Source organism: Chlamydomonas reinhardtii, chromosome 7, assembly GCF_000002595.2.
Source record: "Chlamydomonas reinhardtii strain CC-503 cw92 mt+ chromosome 7, whole genome shotgun sequence".
Lineage (NCBI taxonomy): Eukaryota > Viridiplantae > Chlorophyta > Chlorophyceae > Chlamydomonadales > Chlamydomonadaceae > Chlamydomonas > Chlamydomonas reinhardtii.
Window position 1 is genome coordinate 66,343 of NC_057010.1, and position 15,474 is coordinate 81,816.

The window sequence follows — 15,474 nt, forward strand, 5'->3', positions numbered from 1 at the left end:
CCGCCGCAGCCGCCCTTGCCGCCGCCACCGTCGCCGCCGCCGCCCCCGCCGCCCCCATCCCCGCCGCCCCCGTCCCCGCCGCCGCCCCCGCCGTCCCCACCCCCGCCGCCGCCCCCGCCGCCCCCATCCCCGCCGCCGCCATCCCCGCCGCCCCCGCCGCCCCCATCCCCGCCGCCCCCGTCCCCGCCGCCGCCCCCGCCGTCCCCACCCCCGCCGCCGCCCCCGCCGCCCCCATCCCCGCCGCCGCCATCCCCGCCGCCCCCGTCCCCGCAGCCGCCCCCGCCGCCCCCATCCCCGCCGCCGCCGCTGCAGCCCCCGCCGCCCTCATCCCCGCCGCCGCTCCCGCCGCCCCCGTCGCGCCCGCTGCTGGCCCCGGGCCGCCCCCAGCCCCCGCCCAGCACCAGTACTACGCCACCGCCACCGTCGACCAGATGCACGCCGCCCTCACACAGCAGAACACGACCCTGGCCCAAGCAGGCATCTCCCAGCTGCAGTATGACGTCACCAAGGACGCCGCATACTATGCCATCACCATGAAAATGCACAAGACGCCGCCCGGTCTGCGCTTCTTGGCGTGCTCCCACGCCTGCCCAGTCACCGCCATCAGCGACGTCGTCACCGCCAGCCTTCGCACGCTCGCCGACGCCTTCCGCGACATGTGGCGTGACCGCATCGGCACGGATCCCTGGTTCTGCCTCCACTCTGGCGCGGTCATGGACTCCGTCTATGCCTTTAATGCGCAACAGCTACCACGCTCTAGCGTCACCGCGCCCCAGGCATTCGACTTTGCTCGGCTCTACACCAACATCCCCCATGCGGAGCTTGCCGACACCATGGCGTCTCTCATCACCGCCACGCTCGCACATGCCCAGCGAGTGGCCATCGCAGTGACCGTCACGCCGCCCAAGACGCCCGACGGCCGCCGCAAGTACGAAGCCACACTGCTGACATCCGACGCCGCCCACAATGCGCCTGCCTACCGGCGCGACCCCATGACCGACGTCGCCGTCCACACCTTCACGCGCGACCAGTTCCTGGTCCTGTTCCGGAGCCTGGTCTGCTCCACGTTCATCCGGTTCGGCACGTTCGCCCTCGTCCGGCAAACGTGCGGCATCCCCATGGGCATCTCCGCTGCCCCCTTCATTGCCAACCTCTTCCTCGCATGGTTTGAGTACCGTTTCTTGACACAGCCCGCCGCCACAGCTCAGCGCCAGCGTGTCCTGCACGCCTTCGACCTCACCAAGCGGTACCTGGACGACTTGTTGGCCCTCAACAACCCCTTCATCACCCGCCTCCTCAGCGTGGACCAGCGATACGCCGGCCTGCACGGGCTGTACCCCGCCTCACTGCAGGTGGAGGCGCAGTCGCACCCCCACTTGCAAGCGCAGCTGGCCGCCGACACCGCCGCCATGCCGTTCCTGGACATCTTGCTCATCCTGCGCACCACGCCAGCCGGCCACGCGCGCATCACCACGCGCCTGTATGACAAGCGGGTGCAGCCGGTGTTTGACGGTGTGCGCCTGTCCCGCTTCATTGGCACGGACAGCAACGTCAATGAAGCCAGCAAGCGCAACATCTTCACCGGCCAGTTTCATCGCCTGCGGCGTGTCGTCACGGAGGTTGAGAACTTCGCCTTTGAGACCGCCAACCTCATCACCGCCCTGACGCGCATGGGCTACCGGCGGCCCCGCCTCCTGGGCGATCTTCAGCGCATGCTGCAGCGCACGCCTGAAGCCTACTACGTGCAACGACGCCAGCGGCACCGCCCCGAATATGCCGACTTGGTGGGCCTCACCCGCCAGTACCTCGCCGGCCGCCGCCACTTCGACAGCACTGCCAGCCCCGTGGAACTGACGCAGTCGCATTATTGGTGATTATTTGGTTTACTCCTGGTTTTATGTCTAATTGGTTTTTTGGTTCATGCGCCGCCGCCCCCGCGGCCGCCTTGGCGCCATGCCGCCGCCCCCGCGGCCGCATCGGCTCCGTTCCGCCGCCCCCGCGGCCGCATCGGCTACGTTCCGCCGCCCCCGCGGCCGCCCTGGCACCGCGCCGCCGCCCCCGCGGCCGCCCTGGCTACGTGCCGCCGCCCCCGCGGCCGCCCCGGTGCTGCGCCGCCGCCCCCGCGGCCGCCCTGGCGATGCGCCGCCGCCCCCGCGGCCGCCCTGGTTCTGCGCCGCCGCCCCCGCGGCCGCCCTGGCTACGTGCCGCCGCCCCCGCGGCCGCCCTGGCGATGCGCCGCCGCCCCCGCGGCCGCCCGGGCTACGTGCCGCCGCCCCCGCGGCCGCCCTGGCGACGCGCCGCCGCCCCCGCGGCCGCCTCGGCTACGTGCCGCCGCCCCCGCGGCCGCCTTGGTCACGTGCCGCCACTCCCGTGGCGCCCGGTCGCCGCCGCGTCATCCCAAAAGGAGTATTCGTTGCAGGCGTGCGCGGCGGCGGCCTCCCAACCCATACACAGCCCTCTGGAGATGACGATACCGTTACCGGCCGATCCAGGGGCTTCAGTGTGTCGAGTTCCGTGTGCCTTGCGTGCAGTGCCCCTAGCCCGCGTTTGCATACCCCACTAACACACCTGCCCCCACCCGGCCGGCAGCCGCCGCCCCGTGCGGCTGCCGGTTTCATGACGGGTGTGGGGAACCGCAATGCGGTCCGCACCCGTCACCTGCCTGCTGTTTGCTCCCTTGCCTCTTCGTCAGCGTTTGTGTTTCCAGAGTCGGGCTTCCTGGTGTCGCACGGCATGCATCGCACGCGCCCATGCCAACCGCAGTGCGACCGGGATGAGCCATGCAGCGATCGCGCTGTCGTTACTTCCTCGGCCGCCCGGCGCACTTGCCCATTTAACCGCATCCATCACTTCGCCATACTTAGTGTTCTTCGTTTATCCACCCAACGCAGCGCACAGCCACAGCCCGCAGCCCGACTCGCGCACCATGTCCTCGCGGTTGTTTTTGGGGGTCACGTTGCTTGCCTCGCGCCTAGCGCCATAGCTTTTACGCGGCAGTGCATCACGCCTCCTGTCCCTCCCTCCCTCCCATACATGTCGTGCTGGGCACCGGTGGCGCTGGTGTTCTCCAGGTTGGTTTCGGGCGCATCCTTTCTGGTAGTCCCAACCAACGCCCGGCCGCCGTCGTCCAGCCCAGCCATCCCAATACAGCAGCCGCTTTCTGTCAGCCAGCCATGGGCGCGACCGTCCACAGCGTTTACCGTCGGTTACGAGGTAACATGTGAATTCGCAACTTGCGCTACTGACTGCCTACTCTCGTGCCGCCTGCAAGCCCACTCCGCCGTCCGCTCTGGTCTACGTACGCATTCGTTCCCACCACACTCGTCATTAACAGGGCCTTGGCTGTAAGAACGATGGCTGGGTACTGCTGGGGTTCACATTCAGCTCACCGGAGCACATGTGCAAGTTCGGGGTCGCGAGGCTCTGCCTCAGCCAATTGATGTGCTACTGCAAGCTACCGCAATGTGGTGCGGGCTCAGCCTACTACCCTTCAGGACGACTGCAAAACGTGAACTTGGTACCTTTCCAGGCCTCTCCAGGTGAAGCACAATTGTTTTCTGCACTTCGCGTTACAGAGGTTGCACTGCACGCCTCCCTTCCGAATCCCCCATCCTCCACCCCCAAGATTGCCTACCGTCTGCCACTTCCTTAAGAACACCCTGCTACCCCACTCGGCGGCGTCTTGCATTTGCATTCACACTAGCTTACATTTCTCTACCCCACGCACCTATCCCCACTTGATCAATCAGGGGGCTTGAGCGGACTGCTGTGACTGCTGTGTGGCGGCGGGTCACGGGTGCTGCACTGGAGTACGCGGGCGCGCCTGCCGTCGCCCCTGCTGGGGCCGGCGTCGCCTCAAGAGGCGGCCGACCGGTTTGCGGCGGCGGTGGCCCTTCTCCCCGCTGGCTGGGCTGCCGCCGCGCGTGCCGCCCAGCTGGCTCGGGGGCTTGCCGCCGCGCTGCCGCTCCCGGCGGCCGACATCGTGAGTGCTACGGCGGAATCGGTGCAACAGGTGGTGCGGGGGCTTGGATGGTTGCAGTGCGGGGGGCCGCCCATCCTGCTCACTGCCTACGCGGTGAAGGCGGGGACCGTGCTACAAATGGCTCCACAGTTAGCCGCCCTGAAGGCTAAGCATTTACAATCTGTGTGCGACGCGGGTGTGTCGGGGGTGGAGGCTGCCCTGGCGGCGGGGGCCTTCGTGTGCACTTTGGCCCACTTGTGGTCGCTGAAATGGGAGAATCATCATAAGGAAGCACTGTGGCGTGCGGCCGCCAACGCTTGCTGGGCGTTTCCACGGCATGCTAGCGAGCGTGCGCGCGGCGTTGCTGTTGACCCGTGTTGGGCGTGTGGAGTTGACATGCAGGATGGGGACCGGCGTCACTGGTTTTGGGACTGCACTGTTGCGCTGTCCCTGCGGGAAAACATGGGGATGGCTATGGGTTTCATGCCAGAGGATGCTCTAAGTGCCTTCTCTCGCGAGGAGTTGTGGTTGGTGCGCCCGCCTGCGGGGCTTGCGCCACCTGTGTTGGATGTGGTGTGTCTCGCTGCTGTGTCTGCCCTGGACTTTGGTCGGCAGCGTATGGTTATGGCCGGGCTGGCGGCGCGAGCGAAGCTGCCGTCGGCCCGGGTGCTGCGCATTGGACTTGCCGTCGTAGCTTATTTCTGGGGTCGTCTCCAGACGTTTGTGACTTTGGGTATCAGGCCAAAGGGTTGGGACACTGTGCCGTCTGCGCACCCTTTCATCTCTCGGGCTGTTGGTGAAGGCATGGTCTTGCGCTTGCCGTATGATGCTGATTCCCCGCCTCCCTCGCCGTGCGAGGTTGTGCATGGTTGGTGGCTTTGTGTGTGGGCAGGATGCACGTGTGGGCGACCGTTCTAGTGCCTGGACGCTTGCGCCCTGGTTAGTGCGTGCGCTGTGCGTGTGTGCTGCGGCGTGGACGTTTCCCGGCACTCCTGTGCCTAGGCTTGTGGCGTTGAGGCACAGCGGTGGGGCTCTGGCGGGTTGAGGCTTGGCTAGGACTCACTGTGCGCGGAGTCACGCGGACTTTGACCGCGGGAGGGTTTGCAGCAAAGTCGGGGTTGGTGGAGTCAAGTTGGGCCCTGATAGCATGTGATGGCTCGGCGTCTTCGGGTGCTGGGACTGTCCCCTCTGTAACATCCGCATTCTTGAGCGGGGCCCACTTCCAGGGTCCGGGACAGGCCGAATCCAGGCGGTTACCGATCGCAACCGCCGAGTTGGACACCCCGAACCCCTGATCGTATTTATTGGGACAGTGAACGTTGGGGTAAGCTGCTCGCGGTCGTTCAATTCATCGCCTTGCGCAGCCTTGCGCAGCGCGCAATAAGCGTCGGGGCTCAGGTCCTCCTGCAGCTGCTTCGCAGGCAGCCAGAGCTAGAAAGAGGCTTCCTGCTGCTTTTAGGGTGGTCTGGCATTCTTGACACGGGCTTTTCAGAGCCGCTCGGCCTCTGGAGGGATCTGCACAGGCCTCTGAAGGGATTTGCACAGGTCTCTGAAGGGCTCTGAGGGCTCTGGAGGTCTTTGGAGGTTGGTAATGCGCATGCATGGAGTGCTGTCAGGCACAGCACTGTGCATAGTTTTTCGGTGCATGTCGTACGGGCGGTCGTGAGGATAAAGGGGCGAGAGCAGCTTGAACCATCTGTCTCTCAGCCGGATCCTAGGCGCATACTAAAGCATTTAGCCTTTGACAAGGTGAGGTGTAGAAAATACCCCCCAACAGACGCATCCGCTATCCCTAGACACAAACCTGACCAAACTGCCAACACGTGAAACTGGGGTCATTGCCAATTCGCCCGAGCGGACTCACGCCAGACACTAAGCCATTCGACACCCCCAACCGCCAAAAGAGCCGGCGAATGGGACGCTTCCCACTCAATGATTGCGGTGTTACAGAGGGGACAGCTTGAGTGTGCAAGCACACAAGGGTCACCTGAAGCTGCAGCAAACCCTCCCGCAGTCGGAATCCGCGTGACTCCACGCACAAACACCGCACGCATGGCACGGAGCGGCTACACCAGCAGCCAGCTCCTGCGCATGGCGAGGGGGGCATGGGGAGGGGGGCACGGCAGCGACTCGTGAGTGGACAGCCCGACCCCACCGCCCCCTATACCGCCTAATTACCGTATCCAGCTCCAGCTCCAGCCGAATGGCGTGTATGTTTGGCAGCTCCGCCTTCCCCGCCACCGCGCCGCCGTTCACGGTCAGCCGCGAGCCGATCACCACCCACGAAGACGGCTGCTGCGCGCGGCTACCGCGCCGGCTGCTGGTGGTGGTGGTGGTGGCGCCGTCTCCACCTGTTGCGGCGGCGGCGGCCGCGGCCTTGGCCGCCTCGCGCGCCACCGCCTTAGCCTTCACGTCGACCCAGTTCAGCGCCGGGCAGCTCAGCGTGCTGCTGCTGTTGGAGTCCAAGCCAGTGAACACCGGCACCGCGACCGGCAGCTGCACCCCGGCTGCTGCGGACCGGGAAGGTGCGGGGGTGACGTTGCCCGCGCTGCCAGCCTGCGCCGCCGGCAGCAGCAGCAGCAGGTCGATGCGTGTGATGGTGGGCGACAGGGCGCCCAGCAGGTTGAGCACGTACACGCCCAGGCGCCGAACAAAGGACAGGCTGATGGTGGGAGCAGGAGCAGCACAAGCACTGGCGGCGGCTGCCGAGGCGGCAGTGGCTGTAGTGGCAGAGGAGGGCACGGCGAAGCGCACCGCCACCCAGTGGGGCGTGGGCAGGGTGGGGACCCAGGTGATGGTGCCCCAGCAGTCGTTGGTGCACTTTTTGCGCTTGGCGGCGCCGGGCCGCAGCGCGCCCAGCAGGCGGCTGGCCGAGCCCAGCGCGGTGCTGTTGCCGTAGGGGTCCACGGGGCCGGAGGCGGAGGCCGCCCACACCATCTCCAGCACTGGCGGGGCGGGGACAGCGGCGGCGGGAGAGCTGGAGACGGCGAAGGAGGCTGTGGTGATGGCTGGGGCGGGAGCGGGGCAGGGGCTAGGGGGGAGGGCAGGGCAGGCGAGGGCGAGACGGTGGCTGCTGCTAATGAGGAAGATGACTTACTTGATTTGATTGTCCTACGGGAACACTTATGGCTGACAACTGAGCCGCACGATACAATTGAACAAGCTGTCTGGGATGTAGTCTCGGCAGCAATCTCGGCGATGGAATATGGTAGGAGATTGCTATATGCAGCCAGGAACGAGCAAGGAGTGATCGATGGGAACGCAGTAATGGCGCGCATCAAATCGCAAGTTATAGCAGACTTCTGGTTACAATCGTATGTGTGTCTTGGTGCCAAACCGAGGGGGTGGGACCGAGTCTCGCCAGGCCACCCTTGGATTGAGCGAAGAGCAGATGGAAGTATGAAGCTGAACAGACCACGAAGTGTCATAATGGAAGAGGAGGTGGAGTGATGGCACCTAGTAACATGTTCGGTATGGCGGGAGGAGCGTCCTATGGGAGCAAGCCTACTAGAGCTAGAGTAGGCCGACGGCGTTGCAGGCGGCACGCCCCTGGGGTCCAGAGCAGGGTGTTCGTTCTCCACGTCACTGGCTCGTGAACTGCGTCAGCAGGTCCCTCTTGTAACCAATGCAATCTGCTGCGGAGGACTGGAGGCTGCCGTCTGCAGGGTTGGGGATAGGGGCACCGGCGGCGTGGCGGGCGCCTTGGGGCTGGGCGGCTGCGGACTGGGCGGTGGCGACGGCGGAGATGAGGGCGCAGGTGGCCGGGGCGACGGCGGCAGCGGCTCGTTCACGGGAGGCGGCGGTGGGGCGGCGGCGGCGGCAACCCTTGGCAACATCCGTCCCGGGGGCCACCACGGGACTGGGCGACAGCCAGACCAAACTCGGTTGCCGTGCGGTGCATTAAGTGCCAGAAGGCGGTGAACTTCAACATCGAGAAGTGCGGCCTGGAGAAAGTGGAGGACGAGTAGGTGCGCACGGTAGCTAGGAGGGGGGGCTGGAGTCTGGTGGCTTTGCGAGCGTGTATCATGTGATCTTTCTCGCAGCTAGGTCTCCACCCCAAAGGCTCCCACTCGGCATGGGATGAGAGCCGGCATGGGATCCCACGTCGACTGTGACCGCTGACCACCGTTGACCACTCGCAACACTAGCAGACTGCCAATGGTATCCCACGCCGAGTGGGATGCCATACCCACTCAGTCAACGAGCGACGAGAAGAAGCGACTCGTTATACAGTTTGCTGCTGCTTGATACGTGCGTATCTTTCCTTTCCGAGTTGATAGCTCAACCGCCCCCACTTGGCCGAGCTAGCTGTCGCTTGCGCGACCGGAAATGGCGAGGCCGGGACTTTGCATCGCGACAGCTCGCGCCAAACAACCATCGCTAGGCCCTGCGTCTATGCATTTGGTGGTTTTAGGGCATCAGGAACTCAGCAGCGATCACGGCAGCATTTGAGGCCCGGCTTGGGAGCCACAGGCGCATACCCACCTTCGTGCGTGCGGGCCCCAACGCGCCCGTGCGCCTCGCGTGGGCATCCAACTGCGGTCAACGTGCTCGCACCCCTCCCAAAGGTGAAAGCGCATGGGAAGCGCCCATACTGTGCCACGGAGGCCTTGGAGCCAGCCTTGGGGTGCAAGTGACCGTCGGGAGAGGGGTCGGGAGCTGGGGTGCTGCATGTACCCCGGCTGCCGTGCTTGCCTCCCGGGCCTGTGCACGCGTCGAGGGTCAGCTCTTGTGTAGGGCTATGCGCAGTGCAGTAGCAGACTGCAGGCACGGGCGGCCTGGGTATGCGGCGGAGTGCCATGTGCGCTCCGGCCTCAGGGGCCACGCACGGGACGGGTTGGTGAGGGCGAGGTGTGGCCGACACGTACCCTGGCTGCCATGCGTGCCTCCCCGGCCGGTGCACGCGCCCAGGGGTAGCCCTTGCATAGGGCTATGGGGCAGTGCAGTAGCAGACTGCAGGCACGGGCGGCCTGGGTATGCGGAAGAGTGCCATGTGCGCTCCGGTCTCAGGGGCCACGCACGGGACGGGTTGGTGAGGGCGAGGTGTGGCCGACACGTACCCTGGCTGCCATGCTTGCCTCCCCGGCCTGTGCACGCGCCCAGGGGTAGCCCTCGCATAGGGCTATGGGGCAGTGCAGTAGCAGCACCAGGCATGCTCCGTCTCGTAAGGCATGCTGCAGGAGATGTTATGCGAGGTTGTGTGTGCGGCTCATTCAAACAGCAGATGCATGCATCCCGTGACCACGTTTGCCTGAGCTAGCACGCAGCACTCAGCCCCCTGACGTGTTATGCATGTATGCATGTGTGGCCAGGGGCTCAAGCCATTCCGCTGTGCTTTGCATGCATGGAGCGGGCTGGAGTGCGACGTGACCTGTCCAGACATCAGGTGCAATGACTGGAACGAGTACAGAGCACGTTATGCTGCACGTGCAGGCTGTCTGCTACTGCACTGCCCCATAGCCCTACGCAAAAGCTGGCCCTCGGCGCGTGCACAGGCCCGGGAGGCAAGTACGGCGGCCAGGGTACGTGTCGGCCACACCTCGCCCCCACCCACCCGTCCCGTGGCCCCTGAAGCCGGAACGCACATGGCACTCCGCCGCATACCCAGGCCGCCCGCGCCTGCTGTCTGCTGCTGCACTGCGCCATAGCCTTACGCGAGGGCTAGTCCTGGGCGCGTGAACAGGCCCGGGAGGCAAGCACGGCACCCAGGCTACGTGTCGGCCACACCTCGCCCCCACCCACCCATCCCGTGCGTGGCCCCTGAGGCCGGAGCGCACATGGCACTCCGCCGCATACCCAGGCCGACCGCGCCTGCAGTCTGCTGCTGCACTGCCCCATAGCCCTATGCGAGGGCTACCCCTGGGCGCGTGCACAGGCCGGGGAGGCAAGCATGGCAGCCAGGGTACGTGTCGGCCACACCTCGCCCTCACCAACCCGTCCCGTGCGTGGCCCCTGAGACCGGAGCGCACATGGCACTCTTCCGCATACCCAGGCCGCCCGTGCCTGCAGTCTGCTACTGCACTGCCCCATAGCCCTATGCAAGGGCTACCCCTGGGCGCGTGCACCGGCCGGGGAGGCACGCATGGCAGCCAGGGTACGTGTCGGCCACACCTCGCCCTCACCAACCCGTCCCGTGCGTGGCCCCTGAGGCCGGAGCGCACATGGCACTCCGCCGCATACCCAGGCCGCCCGTGCCTGCAGTCTGCTACTGCACTGCGCATAGCCCTACACAAGAGCTGACCCTTGACGCGTGCACAGGCCCGGGAGGCAAGCACGGCAGCCGGGGTACATGCAGCACCCCAGCTCCCGACCCCTCTCCCGACGGTCACTTGCACCCCAAGGCTGGCTCCAAGGCCTCCGTGGCACAGTATGGGCGCTTCCCATGCGCTTTCACCTTTGGGAGGGGTGCGAGCACGTTGACCGCAGTTGGATGCCCACGCGAGGCGCACGGGCGCGTTGGGGCCCGCACGCACGAAGGTGGGTATGCGCCTGTGGCTCCCAAGCCGGGCCTCAAATGCTGCCGTGATCGCTGCTGAGTTCCTGATGCCCTAAAACCACCAAATGCATAGACGCAGGGCCTAGCGATGGTTGTTTGGCGCGAGCTGTCGCGATGCAAAGTCCCGGCCTCGCCATTTCCGGTCGCGCAAGCGACAGCTAGCTCGGCCAAGTGGGGGCGGTTGAGCTATCAACTCGGAAAGGAAAGATACGCACGTATCAAGCAGCAGCAAACTGTACAACGAGTCGCTTCTTCTCGTCGCTCGTTGACTGAGTGGGTATGGCATCCCACTCGGCGTGGGATACCATTGGCAGTCTGCTAGTGTTGCGAGTGGTCAACGGTGGTCAGCGGTCACAGTCGACGTGGGATCCCATGCCGGCTCTCATCCCATGCCGAGTGGGAGCCTTCGGGGTGGAGACCTAGCTGCTTTCTCGCTCTGCGCTATCTGGGGGACTGCCCGTGCGTTTTATAATTGATGGATATTACATTGTGCTTTCAAAACTGCTGTCAATCTACATAGCCTATAGGTAGCCTTTAGAGGTTGCCTTACCACTCGCACCTTTCTGTGCGCAAAGCTGCGACCCGTAGGTTCTCGAACCTTAGCTGATGTCGCTCAAGCAAGCGCAGCGCGCACGGGCGCAGCAGAGCGGCCTCACTCCGCGGCAGCGCAAGGTCCTCAATTTCGTCGTGCCAAAAGGTCCGCAGCATGCACCGCTGCCCGCGCGTCTGTATGCGATGCCAGAGCAGACTGCGTGGTCCAAGATGAGCCCACAGGAGCAGCAGCAGGCGATGTATGAGAACCTGAAGGCCCTGAACCAGAGCCTGTCCAACCTCGACCAGAAAGTGTCCAGCGTGCAGTCCCGTGTCAACATCAACACGGTGCTGATTCTGCTCTGCCTGGTGCTCGTGGTGGTGATCGTGCTCTCGTTGTGGATTGCCTCATCGGCGGTGTTCAAGTCGGCACTCCAGACAGTCTTCAGGTGCGCATGCAGCTCATTCTAGGTGACCATATTCAGCCATCAACTTGGAACTGCCCTCTATGCTGCCACTGACACTTACCCCGCGGCCGCGCCCCCTACCCGCACTCCTTCAACAGGTAGTTGGCTGTTAGGTTATTATTCCGCGACCCAGCACCTGAAGACTGTCTGGAGTGCCGACTTGATCACTTGAACACCTTCCATGCGGCAATCCACAACAAGAGCACGATCACCACCACGAGCAGAGTAGAATCAGCACCGTGTTGATGTTGACATGGGACTGCACGTGGACACCTTCTGGTCGAGGATGGACAGGCTCTGGTTCACTGCTGCTGTGCATTACACTTCACGCCGGACCACAGCTGGGCCAGTACCTTCGGCGCGGCGGCGGCGGCGGCGGGACGGTGCTGACGCCGGCCGGCAGGCCGGCCAGCGGCGGCGATGGCGGTGTACCAAACACGCATGTACCACCAGCATGATTAGTGCGAGATGCGCCACGGGTTTTTGCTGCGATACGGCGGAGCTTGACAATCAGGCATGATGAGATACAGGTAGATGTACATAGTGTGTGAATGCGACATGTGGAAATGCACAATGCGCTCGCGGTAGATCTGATACTGGCTGCACGGAGCCGGGGTTGTAGTTCATTCCAAAAACCTAAGCGACCACGGGGGTGTAGCCGTCCATCCGGATGGTGTGGATGGGAGGGGTGTGTGTATTTAGAGTGGTCGCTGTTGTCGTCTGTTGTCCAGTGCAAACTTTACACATGCAGACTGAATTTGAGTCCATTTGCTGAGCAGGGATTTTGAGTACAGGGTTTTGTAGACAGGACACTTCAGCATACCTGGATGGTGCTTCGGATTATTTGATGCATTCTTAGGCTTGAAGCGTGCAGACGCACTGGAACCGCATGATGCTGCTAGCAGGGGCCTTCCCCTCATTCATATGCTGGGCATGACTCTCGTCTTCCATACGGTAGCCTGGCATTTACCACGACAGTGGCTTGGTCTAAGGACATGCTATAGAGGAGCGAGTGTGAATGCGGACGTAGTCTGCGCATGGGAGCCCGATCGATTGTCCCTGACCCAGTAAGCCACAGGCATCCAACAATTGCACCATGCCATAGTTCGGAGATGTTTGTGGGTTGCATGACCATGCCCTGGGCGCTGCCGCTATTTCTGTAGCCGCCACCACTCCTGTCACTGCCATTGCCAACATTCCTGCTGTCACCGCCGTCGGTGCCGCTACCGCAGCGGTTCTCCCTGAAGGATGTCAAGGTTGAGGTGAAGGGGTTGAAGGCTACCACCAAGGCCAACATTGGCAACACCTACGCCCTGGGCGTCAAGCACTCCGCCGCCACCAAGGCCAAGGTTTCGAAGACTAAGAAGGGCAAGCCCCTGACCGCCGCCACCAAGGCCAAGATTTCGAAGGCTATGAAGGGCAAGCCCAAGACCGCCGCCCACAAGGCCAAGATTTCGAAGGCTATGAAGGGCAAGAAGTGTGCCTAAGAGCGGCAAGGTGCGCGATTATGGGCTGGACGTAGGATTATCCTCGCTTCTTAACTCACCGGAATTGTCTCTGCACAATTAGTGTGTGTGTGTGTCAGTCAACCCTCTCATGCAGCTGATTCTGGCGATATGGACCCCTGCGCACCCGCGCCCACGTGCTTGATTGTACAAGGGTGTGTCGCTAAACCCGTTGGTGGTGATAACCACCCCTCCACGCGACTACCACGCTCGCGTTTTGGGGCTGAGTCCCCCAAGCGAAGCGGTTAAGAGGGGGGCCGACGCCCCCCCGGATCACCCCTGTCCGTGCGTTCATATCATACTGGCGCGTACTATCATATTGGATACGGTATTTAGGCGGTGTAGGGGGCGGTGGGGGGCGGGCTGTCCACCCACGAGTCGCTGCCGTGCCCCCCTCCCCCCGCCCACTGACTCGCCCCGCCTGTGTGCTCCCTGCTCTGCCGCTCCTTGCAGTCCGTTTCACCTTGAGCGGCCGAGCAGCCTTAAGGTGCGCACGGGGAGGCACGGAGGGGTGTGGGGCGAAGTTGGCTCGTGGGAAAGGTGGGTTGATGAGCGCTGCAGGGGTGTCTGTTGTGCTCTCCTCTGATCCAACCCCCTGGTTCGTGCTCTCTTCTCCTCGCAGCACCCGGCGGGTGGAGGCAACGGGGGCAGAACCACGAGTGTCCTCTGCGGGGCGGCATGACTCCCTGGGGGGCAGCTGGGATGGCCGCGACCCCTGACACGTGTCGCGCGCCATAGTGGCACGCGCTCGGCCGCCTGGTGTGTCCCGAGTGATTATGCAGCTGCCACCGGTGGTTGGGGGTGTGGGCCTGCTGCCGTTGGTGCAGCGCGTACAGGCGCGGCAGGTTGGGTTGACGGCGCGGTGTGTGCTGGGGGCGTGTGGCCTGCTCCCGTACGTGCCTCCTTGGACTCGGGTGGCGGTCGCGTGGCTTCGGCGGATGCATTCGGATGTGACACCGCTGCGGTTGTTGATGCATGGGGGTGGCTCGCGGGTGTTGGGTAAGCCCCTTGCCCCGGCCTGCCCCCCTTCTGCGCGTCTGTTGGGCGCTATGTCGCACTTGCCGCCGTTGTCTTTGGTGGCGCCGCCTGCGCCGGGCGCGTGGGTGGCACATGTGCCCTTATGGGCTCATCCTGCGCTGTGTGTGGGGGCGGGGGGCACGTGGGATGTGGCTTTTGCGGACCTGTACAATCTGCCTGGCCTGTTGCGGGTGGGGCAACTGGTTGATGCTCACGACGGCTTGGACGAGTATCGGGAGGCCAGTCAGCACCCTGGGCGCTGGGGGCCGCGGTATGCTGAGGCTTTTGATGGGGTGTACTTACTACCGTATTGTGTGGCGGCGGGTGCTCCGGTATCGGCGGCTGTCTCTGCCGTCGCCCCTCCGTGGCCCTGCCTCAGTCCGAGAAGCAGCGGACAGGTTTGCGGAGGCAGTCACCCTTCTGCCGCCTGGTTGGGCGGCAGCCGTGCGTGCCGCGCGGCTGGCGATGGGGCGGGCTGCCGCTCTGCCGCTGGACACTGCGGCGCAGGTTCATGCTACTGTGGAGGCGTGACAGATGTGGTGCGGGAGCTGGGGTGGGTGCCAGCTGCCGGCCAGCCCCTGATGATTACGGAGTATACGGTGATGGCGCCGCAATTGGCGGCCCTGCAAGCTTTACACACACGGGTATGACGCCGGTCTGGGAGAGGGGTCAAACGGCACAGCCTGGTTACCTGCCTTGGCCTTGTCGTCCGGTCCCCAAACTCCGGCTATAGGTCAGGCACGGCCAACGTGGTCCCGGGCGGACGACACGGCTTAGACTGGTCTAGCTCGCGTGGCGTCCGGGGGATGCGTTCCGCCCAGCTTGGCACGGTCGGCGACGGTCGTCAGGCCGACCTCCGAATCAGCTACCAGCGTTCTACAAGTATCACCTTGATACTACAGAGACCTCAAATATTTTGTTTGCGGCCTATTCGGTGACGTCGCGGTGAACAGGCTTCTCAAATCTGCGCAATTACCGCGCTTTGATGCCAATTATTGTTGCCGTCATCAAACATACATGCAAGGAGACTAGAAACATGCTCCCGGGCTTAAGAGTGCGACCCTGGCGAAAGCATGCCTCGCGAAATGTGGTGACAGCCACCCTCGCAGAATGCGACGGGAGTCAAACTTTTACATCCTTATATGTCATATAAGTCAATTCCTGAAAGAGGGAGGCTAAGTCTACGCGAGCGTGGAGAAACACGTGTGGACACGTTTTTGCCCCTCTTCAGACCGGCGTCATACCCGTGTGAGCTTAACACTGGGCTTACGTTTTGGATGCTGGTGTGTTAGACGCGGACGTGCCTTTGGCGGCCGTTGCTTTTGCGGGGACCCTAGCACGGTTGTGGGGTCTTGAATGGGAGAACCAGCACAAAGAAGCGTTGTGGAGGGTGGCTGCAAATGCGCGCTGGGCGTTCCCTTGCCATGCGCAGGAGCTGGCTGCTGGTGTCGCCGCTCCGTGCCATGCGTGCGGTGTTTGTGCGTGGAGTCACGCGGA

The 15,474-nt window shown here is 64.1% G+C and overlaps 4 protein-coding genes across 5 annotated transcripts in view; 3 read left to right on the forward strand and 1 right to left on the reverse strand.

Moving 5' to 3' along the window:
• CHLRE_07g312550v5 (uncharacterized protein) overlaps window positions 1-1,915 on the forward strand; it is a 2,822-nt gene extending 907 nt beyond the window's left edge. Inside the window, exon 2 of the mRNA XM_043063816.1 lies at window positions 274-1,915. Coding sequence (XP_042922384.1) covers window positions 274-1,874 — 1,601 coding nt within the window. The 3' untranslated portion in view covers window positions 1,875-1,915. The remainder of the gene's footprint in view (window positions 1-273) is intronic.
• Window positions 1,916-3,313: 1,398 nt separating this feature from the next.
• Window positions 3,314-5,167, forward strand: CHLRE_07g312580v5 (uncharacterized protein). Its single transcript, XM_043063817.1, has 2 exons — window positions 3,314-3,539; window positions 3,750-5,167. Exons 1-2 carry the CDS (start codon window positions 3,398-3,400, stop codon window positions 3,770-3,772), a joined length of 165 nt encoding a protein of 54 aa, XP_042922385.1. The 5' UTR covers window positions 3,314-3,397; the 3' UTR covers window positions 3,773-5,167.
• A 270-nt stretch (window positions 5,168-5,437) lies between these two features.
• Window positions 5,438-7,573, reverse strand: CHLRE_07g312600v5 (uncharacterized protein). Of its 2 annotated transcripts, none has more exons than XM_043063818.1 (3): window positions 7,059-7,573; window positions 6,140-6,906; window positions 5,438-6,046 (listed from the first exon to the last, which is right to left on the reverse strand). In XM_043063818.1, the coding sequence occupies exons 2-3, from the start codon at window positions 6,896-6,898 to the stop codon at window positions 5,945-5,947; spliced, it is 861 nt and encodes a 286-aa protein (XP_042922387.1). In that variant the 5' UTR covers window positions 6,899-6,906; window positions 7,059-7,573; the 3' UTR covers window positions 5,438-5,944. The 2 variants fall into 2 exon arrangements, with proteins under 2 accessions (XP_042922387.1, XP_042922386.1); XM_043063819.1 differs by having other exon boundaries at window positions 6,140-6,969.
• Window positions 7,574-10,923: 3,350 nt separating this feature from the next.
• Window positions 10,924-12,985, forward strand: CHLRE_07g312650v5 (uncharacterized protein). Its single transcript, XM_043063820.1, has 2 exons — window positions 10,924-11,437; window positions 11,554-12,985. The coding sequence occupies exons 1-2, from the start codon at window positions 11,064-11,066 to the stop codon at window positions 11,555-11,557; spliced, it is 378 nt and encodes a 125-aa protein (XP_042922388.1). The 5' UTR covers window positions 10,924-11,063; the 3' UTR covers window positions 11,558-12,985.
• The last annotated feature ends 2,489 nt before the right edge of the window (window positions 12,986-15,474 follow it).

Excerpts from the sequence above, each read along its gene's own strand:
- CHLRE_07g312650v5 (XM_043063820.1), top strand. The coding sequence starts at position 11,064 with ATGTCGCTCAAGCAAGCGCAGCGCGCACGGGCGCAGCAGAGCGGCCTC.
- CHLRE_07g312580v5 (XM_043063817.1), top strand. The coding sequence starts at position 3,398 with ATGTGCAAGTTCGGGGTCGCGAGGCTCTGCCTCAGCCAATTGATGTGC. Across the intron at positions 3,540-3,749 it reads ACCTTTCCAGGCCTCTCCAG|GGGGCTTGAGCGGACTGCTG; the intron begins GTGAAGCACAAT and ends TTGATCAATCAG.
- CHLRE_07g312600v5 (XM_043063818.1), bottom strand. The coding sequence starts at position 6,898 with ATGGTGTGGGCGGCCTCCGCCTCCGGCCCCGTGGACCCCTACGGCAAC. Across the intron at positions 6,047-6,139 it reads TGGAGCTGGAGCTGGATACG|GAGCTGGCTGCTGGTGTAGC; the intron begins GTAATTAGGCGG and ends CGCCATGCGCAG.